Source organism: Oryzias latipes, chromosome 7 (genome assembly GCF_053564925.1).
Source record: "Oryzias latipes strain Hd-rR chromosome 7, Olatipes_Hd-rR_3.1".
In the NCBI taxonomy this organism is placed as follows: domain Eukaryota; kingdom Metazoa; phylum Chordata; class Actinopteri; order Beloniformes; family Adrianichthyidae; genus Oryzias; species Oryzias latipes.
The window spans coordinates 31,314,289-31,341,141 of NC_136243.1; the positions used below are offsets into that span (position 1 = coordinate 31,314,289).

At 43.3% G+C, this 26,853-nt stretch overlaps 1 protein-coding gene across 17 annotated transcripts in view; it reads right to left on the minus strand.

Annotated features, from left to right (window-relative positions):
• The window catches only part of myt1b (myelin transcription factor 1b), a 42,035-nt gene that overhangs the window by 10,090 nt on the left and 5,092 nt on the right, over positions 1-26,853 (minus strand). For 13 of the 17 annotated variants that reach the window (XM_011476801.4, XM_078949943.1, XM_078949938.1 and 10 more), the window contains 11 exons: positions 25,862-25,968; positions 20,913-20,967; positions 18,143-18,173; positions 17,015-17,077; positions 13,818-14,179; positions 11,756-12,781; positions 6,627-6,761; positions 6,180-6,270; positions 5,899-6,015; positions 4,255-4,469; positions 2,515-2,690 (listed from right to left, as the gene is read on the minus strand). In XM_011476801.4, the coding sequence (XP_011475103.1) occupies positions 2,515-2,690; positions 4,255-4,469; positions 5,899-6,015; positions 6,180-6,270; positions 6,627-6,761; positions 11,756-12,781; positions 13,818-14,179; positions 17,015-17,077; positions 18,143-18,173; positions 20,913-20,967; positions 25,862-25,968 (2,378 nt within the window). The remainder of the gene's footprint in view (positions 1-2,514; positions 2,691-4,254; positions 4,470-5,898; positions 6,016-6,179; positions 6,271-6,626; positions 6,762-11,755; positions 12,782-13,817; positions 14,180-17,014; positions 17,078-18,142; positions 18,174-20,912; positions 20,968-25,861; positions 25,969-26,853) is intronic. The other 4 variants (XM_078949949.1, XM_078949948.1, XM_078949945.1 and 1 more) reach the window with 1 other exon arrangement.

Sequence of the window (26,853 nt, forward strand, 5' to 3'; positions counted from 1 at the left end):
TTTTTTAGGTTCTACGTACAAAATGTGCGGCCAGTGAGCAGGCTTTGAAAGTTAAACCAGATCCAACTTTGACCAATCAGGGACTTAGACCAGTCTTTTCCAAAGACTTGAGGGCCAATCTGTGGAAAATTGATCACGAAGGGAAAAATTTGTGATTTGTGCTCGGCTGGAACTTTATGACATAGAGTATTTTATTTATCTGAATAAAGCTGTGGAGAAAAAAAAGCCTGGAGCAAGTTTCACTGGATTTGCACCGTTTTGACATTTCACACCAAGACTCTGGCAGACACGCACTAGGAAACAGTAGCAAAAGAAAAAGACGAAGAAGCCCCTCCCTGGTTGCCCACTGTGAACAACACCATGGGCTTCGTGTCAAATGCCTGGTGTTTACGTAGCTTTAAACACGTTCCCTTATGGGTAGATACGGGCCATCTGGGGGGGAAAAATGGGCAAACCTGACATGCCCTGCACCACATTTTAAGGTCATAGACCACTAGAGTGAGAATGTTCCCCCACATTTTCCTCTTCGGGCATGCTGTGAGCCACAGGACATAGCAAACACTTAGACAACATGAAAGGGTCAAGTAAGGTTGAAGTAGGTGAGACATAAGGATTGCGGTTTGTGCCTGACTGGAATTCTATGACACCAAGTCTTTCACATATCGGAATCGAGCTGTGAAAGAAAAACCTGACGACTTGAACCGCTTCGACATTTTTCACCAGGACTTCCAACTGTGAGAACTAGTGCTTCTATCGGCTAGCGTCAATTCGGCGTGAACACTGTATGTTAAAAGCACGTTCAAGAACCCACATTCAGGATGTTTCTTGAACGTGCATCACATGCACGATCAAAAACCATCTTTGAGGTTCTTTTCCAAAGACTAATGAGATCAGATGAACTGAGCCTTTAACCTCATAGAACATTGATGTAAAGATTGTAAAAGCCGAATGTGTAGACAAAGTAAAAATGATGACAACTTAAGAAAGCAGTTTGTGGAGGAAAAACATTTAAGGTGGAGAACAAAACCACACAAACCATCTTAAAAATTCATGTTAAAAGCATTTTTTCCCCCTTTTGAGTCAAGACAAAACAAAACATTTGGGTCAAAATGAAATGAAGTGAATTGAATAGATAAAGCTGACAGATCGACGAAAGGCTCATAAATGTTGAAGTTAGTAACTGTGAACAATAAAAGCCCAGCAAAATATTAAATGGAACCATCTTAAAATAAAGGAGCATTTAATCTCTTTTTCTTCCCGTCAGTGTTTCATGAACAGAAATCTGCTGTTTAACAGATGGATTTGCCATCTTAATTCCACTGAATTACGACTTCATACATGTCTTTATGTTGCAAACGATTGATTTCTTGCTATTTTCGTCTATGCGGCTCCACCTGCTTGTAGAATCGCCCTGAAGCTTGCAGCAAACGTACATTTATTCGGTGTCATGCTCTTTCTGAGAGCTTAGGAGAGCGAGCTCTGATATCTGCGCCAGCAGCGCTGACATTATGCTTCAAAACAGCACACTTCATTTTAGGCTGGCAGGTGAACAGAAGCAGGAAGGGTGAGATGTCTTCGGCGCATTTAAAACGCTCCAGTCAAGATCTAGAAAAATCAAAGGGTTACGAGAAGCGTAAAGAAAACTGGAGCGGTTCCCAGAAACATCCCGGGTTGACGAGCGCGACCTTCCTGCGCTCTGCTATTGAATTTTAACTGACTCTGATTCCAGATCGGGTCCCCGATGGTCGAAGCAGCGAGGGCCCGCTCTTGGATGGCTGCCCCGCCCGAACAACACCTCGCTCGACTTTGGTGCCAGACACATCCCTTTTCTTCTTTTTATCGTCCTCAACTCGCGTCAAGAAATGAAAAAATGATGAGGCAGTTACTTTCTCTCCTCTGCGAGCCAAAAAGGCCTTTAAAGATCACAATATGGGGGACAGTGGCGCTCCGATTACACCTCCTGTGCACAGAGAGGGGAGCGAGGGAAGGAGTGAGTGAAAATTTACAGAGGTATGGACAGATACGGAAAAATCGAGACTTACACGGGGATGGGGAAGGGAGATAAAATAGAGTAGAGGGAGAAGTGAGAAGAAAATGAAAGGCAGAGTGGCGGGGGTGGAGAAACGGGGTGGGAGATCCGTCCGGCAGATAATGAAAAAAGGCTACCTGGTGGAAAAGTAATCCAGCAAACTGGCAGTCGGCCAAATTCAATAACAACATGAAAAGTGTGTGGGATGGAGGGATGAAAGAGGATGTAAGAGGTGATGCAACTGATTCTCAACACCGTCCTGTTGCTGCAAGCCTGCGCCTCCTGATGATGAATTCATGCAGGGTTGATGGAAAAAATGAACGACACACCCACCGCCATCCCCTCTTATTTTCTCCAGCTGCGGCCTGTGATGTTTCATCTGCATCGCTTAATGAAGAGCAGCGTGCGGAAGAGGGCCGCCGCCCCTTTCGGGATCGGCTAACGAGCATGAAGAAATCGATCAAAGACGAGTGTCATCAGCTCACCTTGTTTGGGGGTTTGGTGCTGAGGTTCTCAGGTTTCTCCCAGCAACGGGTGGACAGGTTGAGGATGGCGGTGGCGGCCATGTGAGCAGCTTCTGCGTCGTGCGAGTAGTCGTAGGCCAAAGAGGAGCTTTTCCCGTAACTGTGGAGGCTCAGGCTGGGGGAGGAGGGGGGCTTAGCTGCAAAAACATGGAGAGAGGACAAACTCCTTCACATAGGACAAACATCACAGGATCTCCAAGAAAGACCTTTATTTTCTAACCATTGACTGTAAATGGGAACTGGACTGAGTGACCCCTCCCCACCCCCCAGCATTCCAAACAGGAAGTACCCGATGGCTCCAAGAAGCCAAAATCCAAAAAGTTTTGGAGTCTCTTCAATGAGGCTCTTCCTCATTGGCTCTTTTCTCCCCAAAGACACTTTCCAAACACTTCTTTTTGTTTTGCTTTCTTTAACTTTTAGCGTTGGACTTATAACTTAGCTAGCTCTCTGAGCGAGCAGCCGCTTTTATGTCAAGTGATGCGGCAAGACAGGCGGCTGTGGTGAACAGGCAGTTTTCCAAGATAAAACATCCTTCTGAATCAGAAAATAAAAAAGCGGAAAGAATCAAAGTTGAATTAGGCATTTTTTCCAGTCTGCGGCCCTCGAACCGGTACTGGTTTTGCGGCCCGAAACAGGCAGCATGTCGAAAATACAATGGGATGGGGACACCCAAAACGTCAAAAAGTGACGCGGACGGGGCCCCGAAAATACGTCCATATGGCGAGTTGGGAGTGAGAATGTGTTGGTTGCAATGACAAAAGCTGAACCATTTAAAATAGAGACTTAAAATAGTTATCCCATCGAGTTTGGATCCGGGTCCAGTGTATGGGTCCGGACTGCAGTCTGCTATTTAGTGACCCCTGCCATAGACACTCAGACCGACTTGGACCAAACACTCCTTACTGACAACACATGCTGGCATCGCAAAAAATGTCAACTGAATTGTCTTCATTTGTTTGGATCTGGAGGTCCGTCATTTTCTAAGGATGACGTCCCACTCAGTCCAGTTCTGTACTACAGTTAATACAACAGACTCTAACATCTGGTAAAATCACATGAGCATATTTTTGTTTGTACAGTTAGCAAACCTGTATTTGTTTGTTTATTTATTTTTATTTTAAAGATGCATAGAAGCTAGAATAACCGGATTTAAATACAAATCATAATAATAGCAAAGGTAAAATTAAAAATGCACTTAACCTTTTAACGTCGCTGGGACACCCAAATAACACACGCTCTTTGACCTACTGTAACTGACCCATTATGCAAGTAACGTAAGACAGTTGCGCCAATTTGCAACACTTGTGAAAAGTTCAGAATCCGCTGGAATGACATCAGTTGTTTAAAAACACTTTACAATATTCAAAATAAGGTAAACAATGGAGATAAAAGCACAGTGTTAAAGGCTTAATTAAAAGTATCTGCATGCAAACACTAGCACTTGTGATGCGATATAATGTTGTAAAAGACTTTAAAATGCATACATTTAATATAATGTACACACGATATAACATATATAATAATATAACTTATAATTAAGAATAAACCTCATTTGGTTGGTGACAGAGGTAAACCATTTTTTATGGTTTACGTCACAACCGCTCAGTCCAGTTCTCTTATCCAGTCAATGATTTGAAGAAATCTTTCTACCAAGAATGGTTCTTCTTTTGATCAGAAAAACAGAATAAGACGTGTTCTTACTTTTAAAGGCTTTAGGTGAAGTTTCGCTGGTGCTTATCTTTGGGGCAAGAGTGCGCTTCCCAAACACTTGAGCATCAAAGCTTGCGTAATCAAAGGAGACCTTCGAGTACTTCTCCAGCTCCTTGGCCAGGTTTGCGCGAGGCGTGGAGGGCGCCATGTTGGGCCGGTAGCTGCCATACTGGGGCACGTCCAGCTGCTTCACAAAGCACATTGGCCTGAGGTGGGAGAAGGGGAGAGGAGAGGGAGAGGAGCGCATTAAACCGCAGCTGTCAGGATTAAAGGATAGAATAAAGCAGAACAGATCAATAAAGATGACAGACAAAAGAGGGCTGATGCAAAAAAAAAAAAAAAAGACAAAAAAAAATCAAACTGATAGGAAAAAATGAGAGGAGGCGGTAGAGAAATAAAAAGAGAGAAGATAGGGGTAACAGTGTACTTAGCAAGAGTGCTGCAGGATTAAAAGCTCTCATATCAGCAGAGGGCACATTTGCATGTTGTACAGCATGAAATTTATGAGCTTTAAGCCCTCTCGTTTCCTGGAGAGCCCAGGCTTTTGTCAGACCTGTTGGCATAAATCCACTGATAGATGAGGAGAAGGAGGAGGAGGAGGAGGAGGAGAGGAGCTGAAGAAAGGAAAGATGTTGCAGATGCAGGTGGAACCAGGGGGAAAGACACATTTAGGTTTGTTTGCTTTCTCATTTTTCTTTATTAAACATTTTTAATAAAAATAAAAAAATTAAATTTTTTCCAAAATAACCAGTTTTTTTAACGTTTTAAAATAATGGTGATGCCATTTACTGGAAAAATAACAGCAGATGAGGGTGTGGCCTGTTTTTAAGCTCTCTGGCCACCTCAGCTGGAAGTGACATCATCACATCGCTGCATTGGTTAAAACTGGCAAATACGGTGGGAAAAACAGACACGCCCACTTTTGTCTGACCGGCCCCTGTCAATCTCACGATGTCTATTTATACACAAACTCTGAGAGTTAGAGAAAAAAAATTAGTGGGGTTCATATATTATATATTATTATATATATATTATTTTTGGAAAGTTTCCAGTTTCTCTTTTGAGGGTAAATTAAAATGAGATATAGATTTTCCCATAACCTAGAGCCGTCAAATTGGAAACTAAAAAATCGAACGCCAACTTCAGCCTCGTCCGACTTTTAAGGTGGGACAGATAAATACATAAAAAAGTCACTAAAACTGGTATTTTCTAACTATATAAATGTGAATCCACGGTTAGTGAAATTACAATACAATAAATGTTTCAGAATTTGTTTTTTTAATAACTTTGCCAGCTTGGTGGTTTTAATTTAGTGGTCAGGGCAGCCACTTTATAAAAGTAGCGGATGGGTTTTCAACACCTGACCGAGAGAATTGGCATGTGTCCAGAATGAGTTGGATGTGGTGGAGATTCCAGTAATTTTTCTAAATAATAACTTCCTTCAGAATCTGATTAGAAAGAAAACAGAAAAAAAGTATTTTTTTGGTTTTTTTTTTTTTCTGTCTGCGGCCCGGTGCCATCTGTCTCACAGACCGGTTCCGGTCTGCAGCACAGACGTTGGACACAACTGACCTAAACCAGGCCAGGATGAGGCTTAGAGGCTTTGAGTTCTTCTGGAAGTTTATGATGACCCACCTCAGCACTCTGTCGTTGGGGCTGACTTTGAGGAGCTCGCTGGTGGGCGGAGCCACAGCCGGCTTGTCGTGGGTCTTGGAGAGCTTCTCAGCAGCAGCGATGGGGCAACCAGACAGACTGTGTGTGTGTGTGGGGGGGCAGAAACACAAAAACCACGATGATGCTGCTGCTGACACTGTAAATCTGTAAATCTACATCAAACCAAAGCGGGCTAGCAGTTACCGCTCATACACGCATGCAGCGGCATGAACGCACACGCTCCAGACAACGTGGGGGCGTACCTGCGGTGTGTGTTGCGATTGCTGTTGACATGGCCCTGACCGGTGCAGCCGGGGGTCGGACACTTCAGCACATTTTCATGCATGGCCAGAACTAAGCGGAAGGAAAAACAACAACGTGAGCTCTGAGAAAATTCCACAACCTGAGAGTTTGCGCTCCTCTAACTCTTTCTGCTTTAGTCTGCTTCTGTCTCAGATCAAAAATGGATAAAAGCTCCTGAAAAAAGAAAAAAAAAGCTCATTCTTACACAAGAATTAGATCCTTGTTGCCTCAGATCTCACACAAAAGTACGAGAGCACGTCAGATGAAATTCCTGACGTGCTCTCGTACTCTCTTTCTTTGATGGAATGAGAACAAATGTCCTTTTTTTTTTCTCCTCATCACATATTTTACACTCAAAGCGGCTGAAAGGAGGCAAGAAAGAGCAAAAGAATAAAAAAAAGACCCACTCTCGGGGGGGATCCTGTCCTTGTGCGGACAGCCTGACAGGCTGCGATGGTGGGGGTAGAGGCCGGTCACGTGACCCGTCCCGTCACACCCCGGCGTGGGACATTTGATCTCCCTCTTCTCCGGCCTGCTGCTCTCTGCGTCAGACATGATGGAAGGGGGTGGGGGTGGGGGGGTAGAAAGTGAAGAGGAGAATGGAAGAAGGGATGAGTAAGGAGGACAAAAGCAAGTGGTTAATGCCATCAGACAGCCTGCTTGACTGAGCATGAAATCTCGACATATTTCAGACAAAACCAGCACCATCTGTAAGCCTTCCCATCTCCTCATCGTGGTGAAATCTTGGAAATATCTACTGCTGATCATCTGGAAAACTTGAATCATTTGCACCTCTTTCTTCTATCTTTGTTTGACATTTTCAAAACCTAAAAAAAACAGCGCCTGGAAACACATCACACCTTCACATAATTCACCTATAATTAAAGACGCGGGCTCCTGCATATTTGGAGCCCAGCCAGCCAGTATCTGTGGCATTGGAGGCAAAAAAAAATAAAAAAAATAAAAAAGCAGCAAGAGGATGGTGTGACGCTCTATTGGCCTTCAAATTGAATGTTAACGAGACACGCATCTCCTAATTAGCGATGAGCAGAACAGGAACGTCGCCACAGGAGGGTGTTGAGGCCGCGGAGAGGGCAGCACTACCAGGCGTGTAATCACGCCGCAGCTTTACCGCGAGCATGACAAGTGGGCAGCGTGCCAGAGGCCCGAACACATGCGGCACGTAAACAAACACTCCACGCTCGCAGGCTGCGGAACAGCCTCGCCTCCGGGCCTCTGCACCCCGCCCTCTCATCGAGCACTTCCTCTCCACTCCTGGTGGAAGTCTATTCAGCTGGAGCCACTTCACCCCCTTCACAATGGAGAGGGAGGATCTGCACAGAGCTCCATCACGTCATACGCTGCTTGTTTGCTGCCGCCACTGAGCTCAGGACAGGAGGAACACGCCGGTTTGGATCCATCAAAAGCCCGTGTTTTCTGTCGGAGATCCTTTTGGAGAACTTTCCTTCTGTTTAGTCTGATAGGAGTGTTTTTTTTTTGTTCGTAACCATAGATACTTCTTAACTCATCTTTAACAACCCACTCCAGTAAAAATTGTGTTCTTAACATGGTGTTGTAACATTTTTCTGATGATGGAAGACAATTTAAGATTAAAACTCCATTTCTGAGTAATCCTATGTTCCAATTGTTGTGAATCAGGTGCAGATGAACAACAATGTAGTGTGAAAAAGTTAAAAATATCGTATTTTTGACAGAAAATATGCAAGGCTTCCTGCTCTGAGGCCTCACCAAGGGGGAGGGGAAAAAGGGCGGGTTGCTCCCTGCCAACGGTCCCGCCCACAACTCAGAGGTGAATTGTTAATAAACTAGTGCAGCTCCGATAAAACTTTGTCCTAAATGGCAGTTTTTTTCTTATTTTGTCTAAAAGCGGCACAATCATAACCAAAAAACCACTGGGAAGACTTTGAAAATAGATCAAAAGACATTTTTGCTCCAAAACCTTCCTGATACGTCTCTGTCGAGAACTGAACATCTGACCACACACCAAAACGTAATTTTAACCTTTGAGGCCCAAAGCGCTTCATAGTTCCATTCAGCCACTGATGGCGGCTCCACTGGCGAACACTGGCACCAACCTGGAACCACCAGGAAGGAGCAATGTGGGGTTCGGTGTCTCGCCCAAGGACACTTCAAAAAGGCTGGAACCTGCGATCAGAGGTCGACCGCTCTATATCTGAACTGTTATGTCTTTGTGTTCCTTGATTGTGTCTTATTGTCATGTGATTCAACAAGTTTTTAATTTAGCACAGAGCTGGTCCAGACAGGATATGACATCACAGAAGCGTTGACTTATATGTGAAAATAAAGCTCTGTCTGAATTCCTTCTCTACTCCCCAACACCAAAAACTATATAGTGCAGAACTGGGGTTTTAATACCATTACTACACAGACTACTGTTCTATTTTTTTTTAATACGATGTCACCCATATGCAAAAAACAACAAACCTAATGAATATGAACATTTTACAAATCCGCTGCGTTCTGACGAAGAATAATTTTAAATAGATTTTTTCAAAAGTCAAAACCATTTGAACGCAATGCATTGTGGTCTATATTCCCCAATCTAAAGAGCATTAATGCGCACAAAGACTTGTGGGAAATTTCCAGAACACTGGATTTTGAAATTGTAGATTCCAACACCCCCCTAAATGATGAACGCCCTACTTTGTGCGCTAAGTAGTGAGTGATGTTGGACACAGCATGTGTGCGATTATTGTTAAACTGAGGAGTTGTTGGTCAAGTGTCAGTCAAAAGACAACACCTTCTTCTGTCCTTAGCCTTCATTTCTACACTAAAATCGAAATTAACTCTGAGAATTTCCTGCTGGTTCTGTTGTTATGGAAAACACATGTAATATGAACAAAACAGCAAAAATTTGTTTTTTTTTGTTTAGAATTTGTATTGTTTTAAATAAAATGACTGTAATAAGCCACCTAGTGGTTTTTTAGCCAACTGACCTGGCTCCAATCACTTTCAGTTTTAAATCAATCCAAAAGTCAAAGGTCACCATGTGACTGACTTTTCCTAACCGTGTCTTCTTGAGGCGAAATTTCGTGTCAGAGAAGACAACAGTCACACAGCCACGACATACATTTTGCAAATTTCCCACGTTTGAAATTTCGGTCTTTCGTCATACGTGCACGAAATACGTAAATCATAAGTGTTTCTTGCGTTTGTCACTCTTGATGTATACAGACGTCCGTTGAGGTTCTTTACATGAATTCAGTTTTGAGCTGTTCAAAATGTTTGCACGGTTGAGAAACACACAGTTTATGCTTATTTTACGTAATTATACGCAATTACGTCAATCTTACACAACTGTACAAGATTTTTGACAGATCCAAATGCTAATTAGTAGCTTTCCACGACCGTTCCAGGTATGTCTAATGGACTTTTAACAGACTGCACCTCCGATTGACTTTTATATCGCGAAACGGCGCACATATCACGTTAAAATGTTGGCGCACAAATCACTAATGCATTGCATATAAGCAGTGCAATAATCACGCACGTTTCACGTTCTACATTGAGTTACATGTTCTTTGCGGGGTTTATTTGTACTTCCTCCATTGTTTTAAGGAGGTTCATTTGTGAGACATCTGTGAAAACTTCACGTAAAGACCACAACTTTTCTCACATAATCCTTGTATGTGACGAATTATCATGCGTGTAATATGCGCAAAATGTCCGTAGTGGGTCTGTAGCATGGCCTTAAGGTCTGTAGTGCACATCTATGATGCTCTCCACCTTTTCCAAAAATATACTTTTTTTAGCTTTTAGCTCCATAAATCCGTCCTTTTGCCAGCTGAACAGGAGGAAACCTCAGATTTGGAGCAGCAGATGAAGTTACGGCTTTGACTGCGAAGCATCAAGGTCATTTAGATCGTGTAAGCGACGAACCTTAACTGAGAGTCAATAGAAGCGGCTGGAGCTCCATTCACAGAGCTTACAGACGAAATAAGCTTGAAAGCTGGTGGCACAACAATTAAGATGCATTAACACGGCACTAATCTCATGGCTGGATCTCGGCATCAGCGCGGCTCTAAAGACGTTAACAGGCCAACTCGTGCAGTAATTCATCCGTTCAGAGCGCTTTCTGTTTTTGATCTGATTGAGTGCAGGGCGCCGAGGGAAGACCTCCAGTCAGGGACATGCTTTGCCGTCTTTTGGGAGAGACAGTGATAAAAGGTGTCAAGTAATTCAGTAAGTGAGTAAAAAATGTGCAGAGGTGATGAAGAAACTGGCGGTGAGGCTTTCTGCTTTTCAAAGCGTCGGTTTGATCTGCGTCAAACTGGGCAGAATTCATTTGTGATGGCAAATTCAAACTAAACTGACTTCAACCAAAGATCTGTCATTAGAAATGCAGAATCCTCATTCTCAAATTAAAAATTAATCAACTTCAAAAAGAGACGCTAAACATTTTTGTGTTTACATCTTAACAAATTCAATTCTTTTAGATTAATCTGGACATTTTTCCAAAACCAAAGACCACAAGATCTTCTATAAATCATCTCTGAATCTTATTTTAACTACATATATATATATCTATAATGTTTATATAGCCCTCAGATTATTCTTGCATTGATTTTCCTTTGAACATTGCACTGTTTAATAATAAAGCAAATCATTAAATTTAATGGCACTCTGAGAGCAAAGGGTTAGTGTTGCCAAGGCAACCGGTCTCATAAATAAAAGGTAAAGCTTGTTTTTTATAACTTAATACATACACACAGCTAAAAAGAACACAATAGGATGAGTAGAGTCAAACATGGGCGCAAAAAATAGAAGAGAACACAGATCACGCTTTTATCTTAAATGTTCTTCAGTTGTTTCAATAATTGATTTTCATGGTCAAAGCCTTTTGGTTTCTGAAGATCTCATAACTTGCTCTGAGCTGCTTCATAACCAGGCGAGGAGCGTTCTTCCTTTTTGGGTTTGTCCTTTTTTAATTTCAATTTTTGTCAATAACTAAATCCGCCTGAGAGTGTGATCAGTCCATCTTTTTTTGTTTTATTAGCTTCATGAGGAGGATGGACTTTTACTACCGTGTTCTTCATGTAACCGTTTTAAATCTTTGTTTTGCAAAGACCCACTCAGATGAAAATGTTGTTTTTGACATCTTCTTGTGACATTTCTCAGATGTTGGAGGACATTTATAAAGATTAAAATATCATTTCTGAGTATTTCTTTCCTCAATTCTTTGTGAATCAGGAGTAGATGAAAAAATGCAGTTTATAAAAGGGCTTTTTTGTGATGTAGAAAATAAGCTAGGCAGGCCACAAGTTCCCTGCTCTGAGCTCTGAGCAACAGAAAGGGAAGGGGGGCGGGGTTGCTTTATACCAACAAAGAACCGCCACAATCGCCAACAACTTAGCGAAAAACTTCTGATGAACAAATACTGAAACTATATCCCAGACAACAACAGAGGTTTTTTGATTGAAAATGAATAAATACTAAACGACCACGGGGAACACTTGGAAAATAGATCAAAGGATGATCGGGGTGGGACTCTTACCTTTGCTGAAGTAGCTCTTGCGGATGATGTCCAGGTGCTTGGGCCTGTCCTCCAGGGTGAAGTACCGCTGGTGGTGGATATCTGGGGCTCGGAGAAGCTCTCTGGGCCCACCGGGCTTCACCTGCTCCGCCTTTAGGGCGATGGCCTGCTCCAGCAGGCCCAGGTTCCCGCGCGTCATGTCAAACATCTCTGACTCGTCTGTGAAGGCAGAGCGCTGCGACAGGCTGTCCTCGTCGTCGTGGTCGACGTCCCCGTCCAGGTCAAAGTCCTTCTCTGATCGCACTTCGATGATGTCGGGCGAGGCCGAGGAGGAGGAGGCCTTGTGGATTTTGTAGTTGTCGCTTCTGGGGAGGGGCAGGTAGTCCTCCAGCGGGATGACCCTGTGGGAGGTGAAGCTCAAAAGAGTGCTGCTCTTGTAGCTCTGGAGCGGGCTCGGTTTCAGTGGGTCATATTTGTCCTGCAGAACGGTCCTGCGGTCCTCCACAGGACTGGCCCGAAGGTCTTCGGTCTTGCTGAGTGTTCCCTGAGCTGCTGCTGTGCTGGTGATGGTGCGGACGGCGGTCGGCGCATCAGATGTGGAGATGGAGTGACCTCTGTGCTCCTCTTCCTCCTCTGTTCGGGTTTCCTGCACAGACACAACCATCTCTTCTTCTGACTCCTCCTCTTCCTCTTCTGCTTCCTGTTCATGCTTTATTTGCTCATGAAGGAAGACGTGGCAGTCAGACCCTTCATCATCTTCATCATTCTGATCGTTTGCCTCCTCCTGCAGAGCAGGTGACTCCTCCAGCTTTTGGAGCCTCTGTGCCTCTTCCTCCTCCATCAAGTTCTCCTCCTGTTCGTCCTTAACTTCTTCCTCCCATTCAGCTGCAGGATCGTCAGCCTCCATGGCCACAGACTGCTGGATGGTGGGGGCATCAGCGGTAGAGACCCGGCCCAGGTGGAGCAGAGAGTTGGCCACCTCTTCTGCGCAATGTGAAGGCGACTCCCGTGCTGGAAGTGACGCTGCGATGATGACACACTCCTCCTCTGCGGGAGCAAAGACAAAGAGGTTACGGAGGACGTGGTGAGTCATGGTGAGCTCTTTATCTTCACTTGCATCACCTCCTGCCTCAGAGGTAATCTACCGTCAGCTCTCGGGGAATTCAACTCACAAATCTGCTCGCCAAAAGCCCATAAAATGTCCCTAGTGGTCATCTGGAGGTACAGCAACCCGATCAGCCTTTTATCAGAATAGGTTTTAAGCCCTTTGGGCCTTAGGTCCCTATGTGTGCTTTTCTAGCTCAGTGATCCCCAACTGTGGCACGAAGAAGTAAAACTGTTGTTCACTTTTTTTGTTTTACTTATTTTATCTGATGAAAGTTTTATTCAGTAAAACTATCATCACATTCGTCTTCAACTTTCTTGATGCCTTAAATACGTTAAATACGCTGCTACTCTGACCCTTTTATTAAAATCCCTAACCAACAGCAGTTTTTGTGACACTTTTATCATTTTTATTTATTTATTACACCACATATCAAAAAGCTTGTTTTATTAGATCTTTATCTTTTCTGAAATATCTACAAACATTTTCAAAACATAATTTTATACTAGACTTAACGATGAACCATTATAATGTGAGAAATAGATTTTCCAGAAACCAAAAGCTAAAAAAAACCTTTGGATGGGCCGTGAGAATGCTGCTTGATATCTAACCGGTCCATGGCCTAAAATAGGTTAGAGAGTACTGTTTTAGAAAAAAACACCCAACTAACCCATCATCACGATCATTTCTGGAGAAGCTCTTACAGATTTGATTACATCATGTCCCCTTAAAAGCTTCAAATCTATCTCATACAAATGGACTTCAACCACAGAAAGGTAGTAAAGCTGGGACTAAAATAAATGATTTGAACACAAAAGGACCAAAAAACATGAGCTGAAAAGCAAAAACAATACGCTCTTCCATGAAATTCTTATGTTTATGAAAATGCTAAATATTTAAAAAACTGTTTCTATGTTCATGAAGAAGCCAGCATGAACTGCACATTTCATGTTGATAAACTGGTAAAAGAAGAACAACCTTCATCCGCTGCAAAGTTCTCCTCCTTCTGAATATCGCCCTCCTCCTCCTCCTCCGTTTGCTCCTCCTCCTTTTGTCCGTCCTGATGGTGGTAATCTGTCACCTCCTCCCTTTCCTCCTCTACACTTGGTTCCTTCTCCTCGTCCTCCGCCACGTCTTTGGCCTCCTGAGCTTTCTCTCCATCCTTCTCAGCTTCGCCCTCGGCCTCACTGCTGGCGTCGCTCTCTGCGCTGAAGCCCTCGTCCAGGGCCAGTTTCAGGGGGTGGGACTTCCTTTTGGAGGCGGGCCTCTCCGCTTCCTGTTCTTGCTCCTGCTCCGCTTCCTCCAGACGCCGTTTTCTCGCTATGGGGCATCCCAGGATGCTGGCGAGAGAAGGGAGGCAAACTAGTTGATCGTCTAAAAATCCAAACCCTCCATCATGCAGGTTAGGAGCAGAAATGAAGGATGTGTTTGAGAGCCGTTTTAGCCGACACATTTGGCCTGAGGGGGGCGCCGAGCTCTCTTACTCAGACATCACTACCAATCTCAGCCAATTGAGTGGAACGTTTAATGAACAACTTGTATGGAGAGGAGTGCGGGCGAGGCAGCGGAGGGTGAAATCCAATAAACCGCCTCTTATTCTCACCTGTGAGACGCCGAGAGGGAACGAGGTGTGATCTATAAACAACGTGCGTCTGCAATTGCCCGCTGAACGGACACACATGTAAACAGATAGCTAATATCTTCCCCTTAATAAAAGGGGAGCCACAAGCAGCGGTGCCGCCCCCACGTCTTGTGGTCTCTCAGGGTAAAGCCAAGAGCGATGAACGAGGAGGAGAAAACAAAAAACAGGATCAACATCTAAAATCTCACTTCTGTTCTTTGAAGCATTTTTATTACACCTTACGAAATATTGTAGGGTTCAACAATGTTAGATTTAAGAAGCTTAGGTCTTCAGATGGGTCAAAGTCACATCAGTAGTTCTAGTGATGTACTAATATTACAATAAATATTATAAATATTCAACCATTGACTGTATTTAAGAACTGGACAGAATGACTCCTCCACCCCGGTGTTTAAAAAACAAGTATTAGCTGGCTTCAAGAAATAAAAATGAACAGCTTTTTTCTGTTTTTTGCTCTGCAACTTTTTTTCATGTTTTTGCTCATCTTAATTTTTTCTTTTAATGATATTTTTTCTGTAGTTGAAGTTATTCAAGTTATAAACTGACAGATTCTCCCAACCTCACTTTCAAGTGGTAGGGGTGTGGATTTCCAACAAGTAAACTTCTTATTGGCGAGAATGGTTACCATAGAAACACCGACTATTCAATGCTTACTACTGGTAAAGAATGAACTGGTATAGATTGAACTGGTATAGAATGAACTGGCAAAGAATGAACTGGTATAGAATGAACTGGTATATTTCTATACCAGTTCATTCTAGCTTATATGTATCTGGTGTATAAGCTAGAATGAACTGGTACAGAAATATACCAGTTCATTCTTTACCATCTTTACAATTTCTTTAATATGGTGAAGTAACAATTTTTACTTTTAAAACATCTAGTCATAATCTATCTGCACTAGCAATGTCTTTCAAGTCCCACTCCAATCATCTTTTGATTTATTTTCACAGCCTTCCCAGTGGTCTTTTAATACAAGCAGTAGAAGTTTATTACACAATCGCCTCTGAGTTGTGGGCGGGACCGTTGGCACGGAGCAACCCCGCCCCCTCTTTTCACCGTTGCTGAGGGCTCATAGCAGGGAGCTTGTGGTCCGCCCAGCGTATTTTCGACGTCACATATATGATCTTTTTCAACCGACAATTTTTCCTCTACTCCCGATTCACGATTTGAAAAAAGAAATACTCAGAGATTCAATTTTCCCCCCCTAATATTTCTTCTCCTTATTTCAAAAATGCCACAAGAACATATTAATAAACATCATTTTTTATAAGAGTGGATCTTTAAAATGAATAACTTTGGCCTTTTCATGCTAACCATTAGTAGCGTGCTAACATTAGCCTTTGCAAGCCGATTCTGTCAATTACAGTAATTGTTTGATTCTACTTTAAACAGATTTGCACAAGCAACAACACATCACTACAAATGCAAATGTAAAAGAATGACCTGTTTCAGCCTGAATCAAAACAAATTCACTTCAAAGAAACATGTATTTCATGCAGCATGCAATCATGCAACAACCTAATTATCATAAATAAAGAGTGACTACCTGTTTTTGCAGTAGTTCTTTTTATTTTATAATCAATTTGTTGTCTTGTAGAAATGTACTTGACCTGTTTTGCATCATTTGCAAAACCACAGTTACTGTTAAAGTTAAACTGGCTTTGCTCAGGTTTCATCCTGAGAGCTGTTCCAAACAGTTTCATGAAGGGAAATCATGGATACGAATAAAGTGCCATCTTATGAATGGTGTAAAATCTGAAAACTGTTAAAAGTAGAGTTACAGTTTCAAGAACAGGTTTTTAATTTCTTATTTTGAAAGTTATTTAAGAATTATTTTTTTGTTTTTTATTGACTTGGGACGGATGTCGTTATTGTTTGTCAATGGAAGCCGCTGCTTTTATAACAGCGCGGAGTAAGAATAAAAATAAGAATAAATAGAATAAGAATGTATTTATATTAATATATATTTTTTGTTTCAAATAAATACACTAAAGTGATAAAAAGTATGACAGTCTGGTTTGTTTTTACCTTTTCTAGGGAAACTTTAGGAGAGATTATAAATTTTTAAAATTCTTAGCATTATTCAACAAGCTGGATTACTGTTGTGAAGCAGTGCAGTGGCTTAAAAAATCTTTCTGGGTTTGAAAATTGTTGCATAATGCCTGAAAAAATAAATGACTGTGTGTGTGTGTGCGTGTGTGGCCACATCAGCTGGAATAGAGGAGAATTTGAGCCTTTTACAGACGTGTTTGACACATTCTGAATGGAAATAAGTCTTGCAAAGGAGACAAGAAAAGCAGAATAAGTGTATTTTTTTATGAGAATCTCGCTTTTATGAGCGCTGCAGATGGTGGTGGTGCGTGGCTGGAGGGAAATGGGTTAAAACCGCCCTTTGATTTCAGAACTACTGCAAAAGATCCTGATCTCATTGACAATTCAACATAAAATGGAATGAAAAGTTCCTTCAAAACCAGTCAGTGTGGAACAGAGACAGACAGACAGACAGGGTGGGATTTTTGATCTGCCCTACCTTCTGTGTCGTGAGTATCTCCCACTGATATGGCCAGAGCCATTGCATCCAGGGGTGGGGCAGCTGGATGGGATGGATGGCGGTTAGAGATATGTTAAAGACAAGGGTGCTTTTTTTTTTTTTTTTTTTTTTTTTCTTAGTTCCTGTGCAACAGAGATGAAAACCACAGACCGAATAATGAAAAACAGAGCAAAGAGAAGCCGTGCAAACTGAGCACACGTGTCACACATGACATGCAGCCGTCCAACAGACTCACATCATGCATGAAAGCAGGTGGCAACAAGCCGGAGAAGCATGATATTGCGTGTCGTACATCAGCCCTGGCCTATATCCTGTTACTATGAGTGATAAGGATCAGCCGAGACCTTCTGTAATTTCCCCCGCTCTGCTTTCTTCACCAGTCGTCATCATCGTCATCATAGATGCTCACTTCTTCCTCCGTTCTCTCCTCTTTCATTCAGGTGGACCCCTCAGCGGCGGTGTTTTCATGTCTCGTCACTATCTCAGCCAGGAACTGTCCTTTTTTTCCAAAATCTAATTATTTTATTTCTCCTAAAATGCTGCATTTGCATTTTCAATGAGGAGGTCTGAATGCTGCTTTTTTTTTCAATGCAGAAATCTGAGGCTTTTCCTCCATAGACCGGAGGATGGATCAATGCTCTGAGCTGAAGGGAGTCGAAATAAAAAGGGAATAAAAAAAAAACATATCACTTATCAGGAGGACAAGTGGCTTCCTGGCCCTGAAAGCTGGCGCCAGGGTGGGAAACTACTGGAAGGAGAGAGGAGGAGATGGAGGAGGAGGAAGGTGGAAGGCCAGGAGAAGAAACTAAATAATCTCCTTTTATCATCCTCCCTCATTGTGTTGCATTCTCTGATCGGATACGCCCGCTGCATCGCGCCGCTTGCTTGCGTTCGGCGCATAAAAAAGCAGCAAAAGGCCACGAGGAATCAATAGCAGCCGGTTGGAGGCGCTGCTCATGAATTGAGAAGTGCTGATGATGAGAAATAATAAACCCCAGCATCATCTAAAGAAGCACCAGCAGAGAGCGGGGCAGGGGGGGCTGCAGGGCGGTTTTCATGAAAGAACTTTACACAGAGAAAAGCTGAGAGATGAAGGTGCTTCCTTACCTTAGCTCTTGTCCTACGAGCTCAATGGGAACTGGAAAGAGGAGGAAGAGGAGGGGGTGGGAGGGTGGAGGGAAGGAGAACAAAGGTAAATGAATGCTCAGAACGCCGCTAAAAGAAACCCAGATCAATAAATCACAAATGCATATGAATCCCAAGAGGATTTCCAAACACACTGCTGACTGCAGGATCAGGAGGAAGAAAAAAAACGACCCCCCGCCCCTCTCCTGAGTTTATTTATACACACATGCAAAGAAACAGACGCGCAACAAACAAAAAAGGGAGTAAGAGTGGGAAGAAAAGGCCTAAATCAGCCAATCCGCTGCCCAGAAAAATAGTGACAATTATGCGCAGACTTCAGCAGTAAAACAAGATTAATTGTTACACTTTAGCCATCATAATTGGGAAAATGAAATTAAAGAGAAAACTGCCTTCATCGGTAGAAAAACAGCACTTCTTTCAGGGACAACTTATAGTAATTGCCTTGGAAACATAAATCACGCTCTGCTCACAAACAACACGCACGCACGGCTCTTTCGCTCGCTCCGGGCATCGATTGGGAGCCGAGCAGCAGAATGAGTTTGGAGAAATATCCTTTTCTCATTTGGAGCAAAATGAGAAAACAATACCATCCTGGAGATTTCAGTTTGGGCTCACATATCACATGCATTAATCACACGTCAGAAAGGCTGGATATCCGGATACTCCACGAAGAATAAACACGCGCGTGTGTGTGTGTGTTTGTGTGCGTGCGTGCGTGCTTGAGCGGCAACGCAGTTTCACAGTCTTTCATCATGCAGTTGGAATGACTGGACGCCATCGTGCGCTCTGAACGCTACGTGAACTGTTGCTCTGCTTTCTTGCTTCTGAACATCAAACAACACACACACACACACACACACACACAAAACACACAAAGACCAGCATAAATAATGTAAATAACAATCACTCAAGGACACACCACAAACCATACAGCTGCAGATCCTTGTGCTTTACGTCAAAAACACACACTTTCTACATCACTGGCATAGTGTGGCTTCAGGATTGAGAAGAAAGGAGCTGGAAGGAAATCTAAATCATTTTTAATTATAGTTTTATGTCATTGCCTCTTGAGATACAATATTATTTTTTATTGAATTAGTAATGATTATTTTGGCAGCATCTGTTTTGGCTTGAATCTAGAATGTTTTAAAGCGTGTAGGTGTGTCTGTATAGTAGCTTTATTTAACATTTGAACTCTTTCTGTTCTTCTGCTGCAAGTTTCTAATGTTTATGTAGCTGTTTCCTTTTGAAAATATACTTATGAATTCAAAATAATGATTTGAATGACCTAAATCATGCTGTTTTTCTAAATTTATTGCTGTTACGGATTTAATTAGCGATGGTCTAGTTGGGTTCTTCTTAGAGGTTGTTATGGCCTCAATTGACCACTAGGGGGCAGAGGCTCTGCTCTGTTTTTGGTTAAATTGAAGCCTCAAAGCTTCAAATGTTTTAAGCAAAACTAGAAAGTAAAAACCTCGTCATTAAATAAAGTGTCATAAAATACTAAAGGGTTACTTTTCTAAAGGCTGGTCTCCTTTTTCTGAGTTTTTATTTCTGTCCAAAAGTCTTTAAAGGCCCACTCCGATGAAAATTGTGTTTTTGGTGTTGTGGCCTTTTTCTGATGATGGAGGACATTTATATAATGATGTTTAAGCTCAAAATAACATTTCTGAGTATTTCTTTATTAAAATAATTGTGAATCAGACACAAAAACGCTATTTGGAAAAAATCGTATTTGTGATGTAACAAATACGCTGGGCGGGGCCACAGGCTCCCTGCTCTGTTTGGGAAAGGATGGGCTCCGTCCAAACGGTCCCGCCCACAACTTAGAGATGAATTTCTAATGATCTCCTGTTGCTCAGCAGAAACTATGTGCTAGAAAATGACACAAGGTTTTTTTATATTGGCTAAAAACGGCATCATCAAAACTAAAAGACCACTGTGAACGCCTTGAAAATAGATCAAAAGATGATCGGAGTGGGACTTTAAAAAAACATTTGTAACCCTTGTGCTATCCTAGGCACTTTAACGTTGGGAGTTGGGTCATCTAGACCCACTAGACAGTGGGTCTTTAATGATTTGTGATCTTCACTGATGTCCATGGATCACATGAAATCTTTCCACCTTTCTCCACCTTTGTCATGGTAGGAATAACACGTCAACGTAAGGGTGGGGTCATAGGATAGCACAAGGGTTAAACGAGTTTCTCTGCCAACCTGGCTAAACAACGTTTATCAGACTAAATGTGTTGCTGGTTTTTCTCAAATATGGAAACATCTGGTGGTTGCTTTATTTATGCTGTGATGTAAAGTCCGCACACTACATGCTAGCTTTAGCTATTGCTATATCAGTTGTTATGTCAGCTTAGCTTAGCCTGCACTAATCAGAGAAAATGTTGTTGAATTGTTTGATATGGTCTAACATAAAATATTTGATTGACATTTTATTCAAAATCACTTAGTACAACACTTAGTTACAATTCCAAAGAATTGTACTAAGTAATAAGAAAATACTTACAAAAAATACTTAGAAAAAACTGTCATCGCTGTACTAAGAAATTTTCAGTTTATTTTGATGAAAATGCTGCCGGATTAAAACTGTCTCACTGTGTTTGGTTTAAAAAAACCATCATGAATGAGTGAATTAGCAATGGCCTGTTTAGAAAAGTTTGTGTTTGGGTTGAACTTTCCCGAAAAGAACTAAATCAAAAGAATCTGCTGCCAGGACCCACCTCGGATTCCTTTGGACCGGGTGCGAGTCCGCTTGTCGTCACTCTCCACGCTCATCTGTGATGGAGGGAAGAGGAAAAAAACAGAAGAGAGGTGAGGCAGAGGCGGGAAGACGGAAAACGTCTGCCGATGGTTTCTCCATGTTCTCGCTACGATCGGAGTTCATCAAACTGCCTCCATTTATTAATAATCCTCATTCACGGTTTTCCCATCAGCCAACTTTATTTCCAGACCCCCCAACCCCATTGTGTTCCTCACCACAGAAAACCCAAAACGGATAAACGTGTTCATCAGAAACATGGACCCCAAAGCAACTCTACTGGAAAGTCCTTTGAAAGCCCCCCCCCCCCCCCCCCCCCCCCCCCCCCCCACACACACACACACACACATCCCTGTCAGTGTAATTTGCAGCATGTGAGTGGTGCTCATGATTGTGGTCTTTGCAGAGGCAGCAGGCGGCGCCTTGCAAAGAGGCCGCGGCCTCTGTGAGCAGAGGGACTAACAATCATTACTGAATATAATAATAATAAAGCAGAAAGGCGCGGTAATAACCCTTTTTAAGGAGGCCGGTTGTGTGCGAGCGTCGCTCCCCTGGCTCGGCTTTTAAGCCACAATGGAGCAGGTGTTAAACCTGCTGCTCCGCGCACACACAAACACACGCACGTGCACGCACACCTCGGCCACGCCCCCCTTCGCCTCTACACTTTAAAGCTATCAGATGTTTTAAACACAATGCAGACGTTAGCTTTGATGACAGTTTTTTTCTTCTTTTATTTATTTATTTATTTATCCCTGATCTCCACTCTCTCTGTCCCGTTCTTCCTCCCTTCTGCACGCTCCCCTTCCAACCCCCTTTTATCCCCACACTCGCCCATACTCCCCTCGCCATGCCCAGCCACTTAGCTGCTTTGTTGCCTCTCTATAGTCAAGTTGGCAGCGCCACAGTGAAATTCAACAGACGGTCGCTGTTTTTTTTCTTCTTGTTCTTCATCTCTTTTTCTCCTCCTCCTCCTCCTCTCTGAATTTGGCAGCGCCCCTTTCCTGCTAATAGACTACTTGTGAAGAGAAGGAGGGATGAGAGGAGGCTGAAACACGCTGTTGTTGTTCTTGTTAAGGGCTTTTCTTTCCCCCCCGTCTCTCTCCTGACGAGCACGCGCGGCAGCGTTCATTAGCGTTTAGTGTCTGGCCGGAGGTACAGGTGCAGCCGCGAGCCCCTCCCTTCCTGCGCCGGCGTGTGCGCCGCCTCCGAGCAGGCGCAGCTTGAGTGAAACTTCTGTAACAAGCAGCAGCTTTGTGCTCGCTGTGGAGTTGGATGATGGGAGATGGTGGATATTTGACCAAAGTGTTCACTATTTTAGAACGACGAGCCTGCACTTAAATAAATCAACATATTTCTGCATCTAGTCCTGGAAAAACCCAGAAGTATGTGTCTCCATATATACTGATCCATCAAGTGAACCAGTTCATAAATATTTACCATAACTAATACATATTAAACTTTCCCAAAAGAGGATCAAGTTTATAGAATTAAATAAAAAGTGAAGATTTTTTTTGTTATAACTGACTGTTTATTTTAAACTAAAACCAAAAGTTGATTTTTTAAAGTTTAAAAAAATTAAATAAATACATTTGGTTGAGGGGGCGGGGCCAGAGTGCACCAATAACAAACAAAATTGTATGTTTTTAAAAGTTTAATCTGATCATTTTTAAAGCCTTTACTTCAGCCAAGCGCCCCACAGTGGCTATAGGGGATACTACATCACCAAACATTTCTTCTACAATTTAGGAACAAACGGTGAAATAAAATGAATCAGTTTCAAAACACATTATAATAAAACAAATGTAAAAATACTTCTATCTTGATTAAAAACAAACTACTAATTTTAAAGACCCACTACGACGAAAATAATGTTTTTGACAAGGTCTTGTGGCATTTTTCTGATGACGAATGACATATATAAAAAAAAATTGAGCTCCAAATTGCGTTATTCAAATTGTTGCGAATCAGGAGCATACGAAAAAATGCTGTTGGAAAAAGATCATTTTTGTGATGTAGAAAAAACGCTGGACGAGCCACAAACTCTGTGATCTGCTCCATTCTGATGCATCCACTTGTAGACGACTAGATCACTGTACGTCTTTGTTTTTCGAAACTATACGGCTGGATAGCTCCAGTATTGTTCTCCATTTGTGTTGCAGGTTGAGGGTGTGATGGGAAGGGAGGGGCGGGGTTAATCTGCACCACAGTCCCGCCCACAACTCACAGGCAAATTTCTAATGAACTACTGCCGCCCTGCAGAAACTAGAAAACAACTGTTTTTAAATTCTGGATAAAAGCGGCTTACGTTGTTTTGAGTATCAGTCGCATCTTTGTCATATTTTGGTCGGGGATGCAATTACATGTGTGATTTTTTTTAAAGCAACAACCCCTAGAGGGCAGTGTAGGCTTGTGTTTAGTGATCCGCTACTGACAGCAACGCAGAGGAAGAAGCGGTGCTGTCTTACACCAGGCTTCCCGGTTGTAAAGCAAAATAGAGGATGAAGTATTCAACAGATTTAGTGATTTGAAGTAATACCATAGTTTGGTTGACTTGTTAGCGTGTTCTTCGTACTAGATTACTTCTGTTTAATGAAGCTTAATGAGTTCTGGAAGTGAAGCATCCATATTTGATCTACTATTTTGTTACCTTTTTTAGATGAAATGTCCATTCTTGTTCCTCTATTTTGTCAAAAATTGCGACTTATATTACAGTGCAACTCATGTAGGATTTTTCTTCGTTAATATGCATTTTTTGGCCACTGCGACTTGAACTCCAGGGCGACTTGCAGTCCAAAAAATACGGTAATAATTAAAAAGACCACTGGAAACACTTTAAAACAGCTCAAAAGACGATCGGATTGGGTCTTTAAAGCCATCAACCAGCCAAGCGCCCCACGGTGGCAGAAGTGGTACTGCACCACCTAATATTCAATCTATATTTTACAGTAATATAAGAATTTCAGTTTCATAAAATACTATGTTAGCATGTTCAACATCCTTCGATCATAGTTAGAATTAACAAACTACCAGTAATAAATAAGTAACACTGAATGAAAGACTCACATATAGACGGCCTGCTCAGCATCGCTCATTCTGAGACATTTTTGAAAGACTTCAAGACAATGAATGAAATCCTAACCCGGGGTCCAAGGGATGAACGGAATTTTCTGTAGGGCCGTGAACGTGACCGCCAACAAAAGCAGAAGATGTTTGCTAACACGTGTGACAGAATGAAGATTCCTGCTTAATTAACAGAGTGCAGACTGTCAACCCCGCCGCCTCTCCCTTCTTTCGCATCCTCCCTACATTAAGAGTCAGTGGCTGAATCAAACCCCGGACTGAAAAGGGCTCCTGTTGCTTTCATGTTTGCGTAACCATAGTTACGTACATTTAAAAAGCATGTCTGAGGTCTCCTCTCTTTCCTGTCCTTTTCTCTCAATTCCAGCTCATTAAATTTGTATGAACACAAAGTCACCACAAATGAATCCACACACGGACGGGCAGGCATCTCTTTCAAAAGAAGCCTTTTTTTCTTCTACGTATGTCCAACTTGTCCTCTGCAGCTTTTTTTAATTAGGGTGGTGAGCAGAGTGGGTTGTGGATGCAAGGTGGGTGAACTGCTGTAGGTGTGCAGCGGCGTGCGCCTGCCTATGTGTGTGTGTGTGAAGGGGGGGGGGGGTTTAATGAGTGTGAAATGAGTGGGGCAGCAGCAGAAAAAAGGAGGAGGAGAAGACACAACTCATCTCCACAGTCTGTGTTGTTCCTTATCAATTATGTCCTTTGTGTGCAGCCGTCGGTGCAGGAGGCCTCAGCGCCGCTCTGCATTCTGACAGCTCAATGTAAATGGCTGGCTGGGGGCGATGACTTCAGAGAGAAGGTCACCCTCCGTCCCTCGGTGCACATAAATGACTCTTTTATTCATTTCCAGGTTTACAAGAGCAGATGAGCAGAGGGGGAGGAGGCTGAAGTGACGGGAAGTGGAGACTCAAAGAATTACCTGTGGAGAGCAGCTGTCAATTAGAGCGCCGCCATGTCGGACCCAATCCACTTTTAAAGGCGGAGCAGGAAGCTGGGGGAGGGGGGTGGCGTCATGAACCCCCCCCCCCCCCACAGCCCTAAACTCACTGACGAAACTCTGCAATCGTATGACGGTTGGTGTGTCAGAGGTTTAGCCGTTTCCAGTCTGATTCATTCACCCTCATGCAGTTTCAGGTCTTTTCTAATCCGCCGCTCTGTTTGAAAGCGATGCCTCTCAGAAATCAAACCCAATCAATAAAAGTCATCTCTGAGGATGAACCCCAGGCATCAGAGGGAAGCAAAACTACTTTAACTGAGTCCGAAGGGGGGAGGGGGGGACACCCCCCCACACACACACACACTACCACCACCTCTTTCCATCTTCCCTCAGTCCCTCCATCTCTTTGTTGGATGTCAATCACAGCGACAGCACACAGGAAGGAGGGATCAGGTGTTTTGAGAGTGGAAAAAAAAAACCTTCTTCTAGGATGGCGGAGGGGGTTAACTGAAAGGAAGAGCAGAAGGGGGGTGGGGGGGTGGGGGGTTCCTCTGTGCTGATAACGCAGAATCCGGCGGACAAAAAGTACGATCAGCTCAAGGACATCCTTTTGAGTTGCTGCTTTTTTGTGTTTGAGGAGAGGAGAGTGGAGTGAAATGAGCTCAGCGGCAGGAAAACGCTGAGGCGGAGGCGAGGGATGGGCCGGCCGCCGCCACCTTTGATGCGCAGCCTGATTTTTTTCTCTTTGGATGTCAACACCAACCCCCCCACACCCGCTTCCCCCTGCTGAGTTAGGGATCCAGGAAATGCCCAGGAAGCAGAATCCAGCTAGAAGGGGCGTTTAGGGTGCGGCGGCTGATGCTGGGGGGGTGGAGGGGGGAGAGACTGTCACTCACCATGATTGGTCGGCGGCTCTGCAGTCTCTGGGAGGCCTGACAGCGGCTGCTGGTCCTCTCGCCTCGTGTCCACCGCTGGTTCACCAGCTCACCCCGAAACTCATTTTCTGAGGACGACACAGGGAGAGAGTGACGGAGGGGGGGGGCAGCAGTTGGGATAAGGAAGGGCGAGCGCAGGGGGGGAAGGTTGTGCGCTGAAGCGTACTCCAGACACTTCTTTATTAACTAAAGGAAAGCATATATGAGGCTAAGTGCCCCAGCTGGGGTCTCTGTCAGTCTGCTATCAGAATCAATCAAATTTGAGCATTTTTATTAGAGCTTTCAGGCTGCAGATATGGGTGGGTGGTGGTGGGGGGGTCAGTAAATAATGAATCATACATAAATCAAACCTCCTCTCTTCTTCCCCCTCCCCCCTTCTCTTCTTTTTTCATCAAGGTAAGAGCTCCTCATCCCATTTTTCAGATGCTGCTCAGAACAAAACCAGTTTCAAGTTCAGAACTTTCCCCGCCGCCGCCGCTCAGTTTCTGCTCGACTCTGCTGAGCCGCCGCTTTGAAATCCAATCTCCTTTCAGATAAATATATATGTATATAGGAGCGTTTGTGTGTGCGCACGTTTCAGCCCTACCCTTCAGCTTTAACCTTTATTCAGCTCTTTGCGGCAGCCGGCTGTGAAAGAGGAAAGTGTCCTTGAGTTTTCAGAGACTCTTCTAACGGCACCAGCCGCTTTCTTCGGCCTCCTCAAGAACATCTGAGAGCAGATTAGACTGGAGCGGAGCGAGGAGCGGGTCAGTCTTATTGAAGATGCTAATTGAATCGGTTCAGGGTTCACCGCGGACGTCAGCGTCGGATTACATCTGAATTCTGCCACATTTCATATTTAAAAAGCGGCGTGACGACTGAAGCCTCTGCCTCATCAGCTCCAGATCACCTTGATGTTTTGTTTCCTTCACACTCCACTGTCCTCTGAGTGAACCCGAAGAGCAGAAAAAGTA